The sequence below is a fragment of the Gracilinanus agilis genome, chromosome 4, assembly GCF_016433145.1.
Source record: "Gracilinanus agilis isolate LMUSP501 chromosome 4, AgileGrace, whole genome shotgun sequence".
Classification (NCBI taxonomy): Eukaryota; Metazoa; Chordata; class Mammalia; order Didelphimorphia; family Didelphidae; genus Gracilinanus; species Gracilinanus agilis.
Genome location: NC_058133.1, coordinates 264066729 through 264074164, shown reverse-complemented (window position 1 = coordinate 264074164; position 7436 = coordinate 264066729). Strand labels below are relative to the sequence as shown.

At 42.2% G+C, this 7436-nt stretch overlaps 1 protein-coding gene across 1 annotated transcript in view; it reads right to left on the bottom strand.

The window, feature by feature from the left end:
* Positions 1-2190: 2190 nt before the first annotated feature.
* PNPLA1 (patatin like phospholipase domain containing 1) overlaps positions 2191-7436 on the bottom strand; it is a 55672-nt gene continuing 50426 nt past the window's right edge. Inside the window, exons 9-10 of the mRNA XM_044675865.1 lie at positions 4388-4496; positions 2191-2223 (exon numbers count right to left, since the gene is read on the bottom strand). Coding sequence (XP_044531800.1) covers positions 2191-2223; positions 4388-4496 — 142 coding nt within the window. The remainder of the gene's footprint in view (positions 2224-4387; positions 4497-7436) is intronic.

The following is a 7436-nucleotide window of genomic DNA, read 5'->3' as shown; positions in this document are numbered from 1 at the left end:
CAATTATCTGGTTATGCTAGCTCCTCTATTCTATATCTTGTTTCATTTAGGTCTCATTTACCTACTTTAAGACCCTGTTGGCCTGCAAAAAGCCTAAGCTATTCATGTATTTTATTTAAAGTGTACAAATAGGGAGGGGAAAGAGCCATCCTTATTCTAGGGACACAAAACGTTTGGCCCATGGGAGCTGATCTGGGGGCCTGAAACAATTAGAATAACGTGGCAAGGCAGCACTGGCGTATGCAACTTATGCTTTATTGAGCTCTGTTCCTCACCTTCTGAACCAGGGAATATACATTCCCAGGTTGTGAAGGAACAATCTTCCTTTTATTCCCCTCCAAGAATCTCTGCTCACATAAGCTTCAGGAAGAATGATTAGTTGAGTTTCAGTCATGTCTGATTCTTCATAACTCCATTTGGAGTTTTCTTGGCAAAGATACCGGAGTGGTTTGCTTTCTCCAGATCATTTTACAGATGAGGAAACTGAGGCAAAAAGGATGGAATGACTTGCCTAGGGTCACACAGCTAGTCAATGTCTGATTTCAGACTTGAACTCTGGTCTTCCTGACTCCAGACCCAGTACTCTATCCACTGTACCACCTAACTGCCCGTCATGAGGAAAAATGGGCAGCGGTCAATTCTCTTTGCAAATGGGTCATCATTTTGCTCTCTAGCTGTGTAGAGATGACAGAGGTATGTCTTCCTCCCTCCATAAATCAGAGGAGGGATTTTCCTCCCTGGGTTGATTCCAGAAACTTAGCAAAAGGAAACAGAAAAAAGAAGAGACTATAAAGGACAGATATCTTGAAAGTGCATTTGCCTTCTCAAGGGAATGATTTCAGATTGGGAGCTTATCACAAGGTCATTTATCTGTTTAAAAGCCTATTAAAGGGCTAGCTAGGGGGCTCAGTGGATTGAAAGCTAGTTCTGGAGATGAGAGATCCTGGATTCAAATTTGACCTCAGACACTTCCTAGCTGTGTGACCCTGGGCAAGTCACTTAACCCCCATTGCCTAGCCTTTTACTGCTCTCCTGCCTGGGAACTAATACACAGTACTGATTCTAAGACAGAAGGTAAGGATAAAAAAAAAATGAAGCCCATTTAAAGCAGATTTCATAAAAAAAAAAAAAAAAAAAAACACAACCACATTATGTTAAATGATCCCATTTAGACATACTCCCACACCCAAACTCCTCTTGCTTCTACCATGTCTATTATTCCCGTTTTAGGACTCAAAATTGCCCATGAAAATGAATGCACTTTACTGTTCTTCCTGGAAGGCTCATTGATTGGGAGTACTCCTTGTTTTTCGCTTTCCATCTTCCCACATGCTATCTTGATTTTGCATCACACATTTTGTTAAGCAAACTCTCTCCACAGCCCTGAGACTTGGTCATCTGTTTGTTTTGCAAATTACATCAGCTAGAAGTTTTTCTGCTCCTTCTTGTGAGCAGAAGAAATAGACCTTCTTAAAGAGACTAAAAGAAGTGAAGATGGATGTTTAGGTCCTCTTAAAATGAATTACTCTATAGCAACCTGGGGAGGAGAGAGGGGATGAAGGCCTCATTGAATTCTCAGGGATTGAAATGGCCTGGGGACCCCTACCAGACAAAATACGTGCCGCCCCTTTATCTAGGACCAGAAGAACCCAGAGGCAAATTCCACTGGCTAAAAGATGAGCACAGAACAGGTGACAGAGATCCAAGAAAAGGGAAAAGAAATGAGTCTTTTAAAAAATGCTTTTTCCCCAGAATACTGGATATTGGGGATAGTCTCAATCCCCAGATTATAGGAAATATAGAACAATAGAGCACTACGAAGAGAGAATCATGGGATGAATCTACAGACATTAGAAATGGGAAGGAACATTGCCAGTTTAGACAGGATGGGCCTGATGGGTTTCCTATCCCAGAGCTGGTTCTCAGGGACACTGACGATTCCTCAGGAGCCTCTACCACTTTGAGTGGCCTTCTTTCCCTGATCGTAAGAGGCCTGACTGAGGGATGGGTCTTGGCAGAGGTGTTCAGATTCTCCGGGCCTCTGAAAGGGAGTCCTGACACAGAGGTCCCCAACAAAATAAAAGCCAAATTTCCAGAACCAGCAGCACAGCCATAGGAGAGGATGGAGTTGTGGTCAATCTGCTACATGACAGGAGGCAGAAGAAAGTTCCTCATAGAGTCATAAAGAGGCTACTTCTGGTCCCTTTCCAGGTGTGTAGATACCTAGGAGGGAAAAACAGTTTGGCACTGTATTGAAAAGTTGAGAAAATTTTCCCTCCCTTCTTTGCAGAGGCAGAGGACTATGGGGGTTTATTTTTTTATATAAACCCTTACCTTCTATCTTAGAATCAATACTAAATATTGTCTCCAAGGTGGAAGATCAGCAAGGGCTAGGCAATGGGGCTTAAGTGACTTGTGCAGAGTCATCATATAACTAGGAAGCAAAGCCATATTTGAATCCAGGACCTCTATCTCTAAGCTGGTTCTCAAGTCACTGAGCACCTAGTTGCCCCTTGACTATAGGCATTTATTATGGTATGTATTGTCAGGCATAATTAACGTGCTAGTTTTACCAAACTACTCAATTTCTCTCTCTCTCTCTCTCTCTCTCTCTCTCTCTCTCTCTCTCTCTCTCTGTCTGTGTCTTCTCTTGTCTCTCAAATAAGGGATAGCCCAATGGGTAGGAGAAGAAGAGAAGAAATATATTCAGAAAGGAAGGTGATATCAAAACAAAGATAATGAAGATTTAAGAAGAAAATTTTTAAAAGAACAAATGTTCTGTAGACTTCCTGGCAAGCTAGAGCAGGAATCCTCCCTGCCTTATTGCCATGGCAACAACATCCCTCACAACTTCAGCAAAGCACCACTTTTTTTTTTTCTTTTTGCACATCCCACTAGACTTCCTTTTAAGCAAGTCTTATATAAGGAAGTAAAGGATGGTTGTTTGCTCTACAGGATTCTTCACTTTATAAAGGTATTCACTGCCCGAGTCCATTTATTCAGGATCTTTACTAGTTTTTGAAATATGGTTCAATTTACAAAAATTTTATTTCCATTCAAGTTTTGGGGACTGTATCTAGTAGAGTAACCAAAGGGTCTCCTTTCCTAATTATAAATGCAATAAGCTTGAGAGAGACAAATTATGGTGTAGAAAGACAGACACTAAGTGGACCCCCACTTTAGAAATATTAAGAAATCATATTTTCTCAGTATCTGAAGTCTTTGAACTAGTAGGAATGAAATAAGCTTTGTCAGTACTTCAATGCCAAGGAGACCTTCTCCTAGTCTGGAATTCTTTTGTCACATGCTTTCCCAAGGTCTTCTTTCCTTCCTTCCTACATACATACCTCCCTTCTTCCCTTCCTTCCTCCCTTCTTCCATCCCTCCCTTCCTCTCTCCCTCCCTCCCCACCCTCTCTTCCTTCCTCTCCTTCCTTCCTCTTTCTCTTCCTCCCCCTCTCTTTCTTTATAAGGGTTAGGCAATGGGAGTCAAGTGACTTGTCCAGGGTCACACAGCTAGGAATTATCTGAGACCAAATTTGAACACTGGACCTTCCATATCTAGACCTGGCTCTCTGTCCACTGAACCACTTTGCTGTGATTTCTAAAGGGAAATGAAGTCAAAGCTCAGGAAAGAATTCTGATTTTCCTGAAAACAGAATGGAATGATGAGTGGATAAGAGCAGAGGCTGCTGTGACTAATCCAATTAAGAGTAGTCTTCCTTTCCCTATCCTTGACCAGATTAGAGGGATTAGGAAAAGAACTCTCTAGGGAGCCCCAACATTTTGAGTTACCGCTGTCTGGTATGTCAAAGGCTGTCACTCAAACTCTGAAGTCTGGCTTAATTTTGACTATAGAATTTTGTCTTTGTTTCTGAACACTATAGGATGTATGGAGCCTATAAAGGGAACCCCTTCCTCCCAGGGTCATGGACTTTCTGCTTGTCTGAGCCAGTCCATTAGCACGGAAAGATAGAGTCACAATTAGCAAGAGAATTCTATCAGGTGATCCTCCCTCCAAGTAACAGTGTTAATATTATTATAATTTGGGCAGCACCTAGGTGGCTCAGTGAGTTGAGAAGGGAGGGCAAGTCTTAGACTTAGGCAAGTCACTTTAACCTTCATTGCCTAGCCCCATCTTCTGCCGTGGAGCCAATACACAATATTGATTCAAAAACAGAAGGGGAGGGTTTAAAGTGAGAGGAAAGGCAGTGGGAGGAAAGGGGACAGGGTCACTGGGGCCAAGGAGTCACCAAGGGCTTATAGGAGCCCAGCCAAAGGCAAGCGTGCCCCAGTCAATGGCTGGCAAGGGCTCAGAGCTGACCAGAGAGAAAGCTCATGGGAAATAAAGGGGGTGGGGGTGGAAGTCTATTTGGAAATGGCCAAACCTGAGAGTCTTCATGCATCTGACATGTACCGATGGGATGAGGCCGGTAGGACACCCAAACTGTCCCAGGAGTAGGCAGCAGAGATGAGTCAAGGAGGCAGGGGGGAGGCCTAGATCAAGAGAAATTAAGAAAATTTCAGAGCTGTGGATTAGGAATCAGGAGTCCTAGGATATAGTCCCACCTCTGCTGCTAACAGGTCACTTAGTTCCTCATGATAAAATGAGAAGCCCACTTGTCCTTCGGAGCTCAGGAATATTGCTGTGAGGATCTGAAAGCATCCCCTAATAGGAATGGAAATGCCTACTGCAAATGGAACATTGTGAGGTCCATTTGTAAAAATGCGTTTAAAGAGCTCCGAATATTCTAAAGCACAAAGAAAAAGTGGTTAGTTTATTGGTGTATTAGAGTGAGAACTGGACTAGGTCACATAGATACCAGTCCTGGCTTGCAGATCAGAGCACATACCCCTTGGAGGCAAATATAACACCAGTTTGGAAAGTGTTTTAAAAATACATAGGGTAGGGGCAGCTGGGTGGCTGGGTTGGTAGAGAGCCAGAACCAGAAGAGGTCCTGGGTTCAAATCTGACCTCAGACACTTCCCAGCTGTGTGACCCTGGGCAAGTCACTTAACCCCCATTGCCTAGCCTTTGCCACTCTTCTGCCTTGGAACCAATATTTAGTATTGATCCTACAGTAAGGGTTTAGAAAGAAAAAGGAAATATATAAATTTTGGTTCTGAAGGACTTATAATGAAAAATTCTATCTACCTCCAGAGAAAGACCGGATGGAGTCTCAATCCAGATTGATCATACTGTTTTTTACCTTATTTTATGTGAGGTTTGAGGTTTTTTGTGTCTGTTGTTTTTGTCCACATGACTGACATGGAAATATCTTTTGCATGACAGTATGTATATAACTTCTATCAAATTTCTTGCCAAATCAGTGATGGGAAAGAAGAAGGAATTTGGATTTCAAAAATTTTTTAAATGAAAGTTTAAAATTCTTTTGGCATGTAGTTGGAAAAAATAAAATATAAAAACTATTAAAATCCATAGATTTCTATTTTACCTTCATGGAATCTCTCACCCACGTTCCTCTTTTCCTCTGACCTTGCCCCAACCCTGGTGCAGTCCTCATCACCCCCATGGTAGTTGCCTGCTAGTCTCCCTCCCTGCCACAAATCTCTTACCACACTGGCCCATTGTTATCCATCAAAGTGAATTTCCTAATGCTCAGGTCTGGCCATATCACTGTTGTTGCTTTCAATTTATTTATTTTTAAATTTTCAATCATCTCTGACTCTTCGTGACCTTATTTGGGGTTTCCTTGGCAGAGATACTAGAGTGGTTTGTCATTGCCTTCTCCAGCTCCTTTTACAGATGGGGAAACTGAGGCCAACAGGGCAAAGTGACTTGCCCAGGGTCATACAGCTAGTAAGTGTCTGAGGTCAGATTTTAACTCAGGAAGATGACTCTTCCTGAATTCCTTAACGATTACAAAAGCCTTCCAATTAGTCTCTCCTGAAAGCATCCTCCAGAACAGGTGCCAAAATGATTTTCCTAAAGCATAGATTAAGCCCTGCTACCTTATCCTCTCTCCTTAATAAACTCTAGCCACTCCCTGTTACCTGCAAACTCAGAAAAGGACTGTTTTGTTTGGAATTTAAGGCCCTTCATGACCAGGCCCTTTCCTACCTTTTCCCTTTTTTTTTCACTTTACTCCCCTCCAGTGATGTTGGCTAAGGGCAGCTAGATGGCACAGAGGATAGAGCACTGGACCTAGAATCAGAAAGACCTGAGTTCAGATCCTGCCTCAAACCTTAATTCGCTGTGTGACCTTAGGCACACACTTTACCTGTCTGCCTCAGTTTCCTCAGCTGTAAAATGGGGCTAATAAAAGTACCTACCTCCCAGGGTAGATTGAACAGTTCCATGATTGTTGTAAGGATCAAGAATGAGATATTTGTAAAGTACTTAGCACAGTGCTTAGCACACAGTAGGTGCTATTTAAAAATACTTATCCCTTCTCCCAATTGCTGTTCTTTGTATATTATATTCCATTTCCTTTCACCATGTCTTTGCACTGGACATTCCCTGATGCCTAGAATTCTTTCCTTTTCATCTCTAGCTCTTGACCTTCCCGACTTCCTTCAAGATTCTGCTCACGTGCTTCCTTCTGCAAAAGGCTTTCCTTCACTGCCTAAGCTTTCTCCTTTAGGTTACTTTCTTTCTATTCTGTAAATATCTTATTTATACCCAATTATTTATAGGCTGTCTCCTCCAGAGTATGTAAATATTTTGTGATTTTGTCCTTTGTATCCTCAGCACATAGCACAGGGTCTGACACTGAGATGGCTGCTTTAAAAATAGTTTTTGATTGGAGGCAACTGGATGGCTCAATGGATTGAGAGTCAGACCCAGAGAAGGGGGTCCTAGGTTCAAATAGCTTCAGACACTTTCCAGCTGTGTGACTCTGGGCAAGACACTTAACCCCCATTGCCTAGCCCTTACTGTTCTTCTGCCTGGGAACCAATACACAGAATTGATTCTAAGACCGAAGATACGGGTTTAAAAAAAATGGTGTTGATTGTCTGATTAATTGGCTTCTCTTCCCTTTTGAGGCTGCTGACAGGGAACATGCTTAGGTAAAGAGGGTTCCAACTGCCCAAACAAGAGCTAGGTAGCACAGTGGATAGAGTGCCAGGCTTGAAGTCTGGGTTCAAATCTGACCTCAAATATTTCCTAGCTATGTGACCCTGGGCAAATCATTTAATCCCAATTGCCTAGCCCTGACTGTTCTTCTGTTTTAGAATTGATACTAAGATAGAAGGTAAAGGTTTTTAAAAATGCTATGTGTTGGAAAAATTGAAAACTAGAGAATCAGATAATCTCTCTTTCTACTACTCTTGAATAACTTTAGGTGGGTGTTATTCAGTGTTGTAAATGTCCCTGGAGAAATCTCATGTGCCAGGAGATGTTGCCAGTTGCCTAAAGTCTTAGCATGAACTGCACTGAAGGCTCTGTTACTGGGTCAACAAAATTATGTCCTT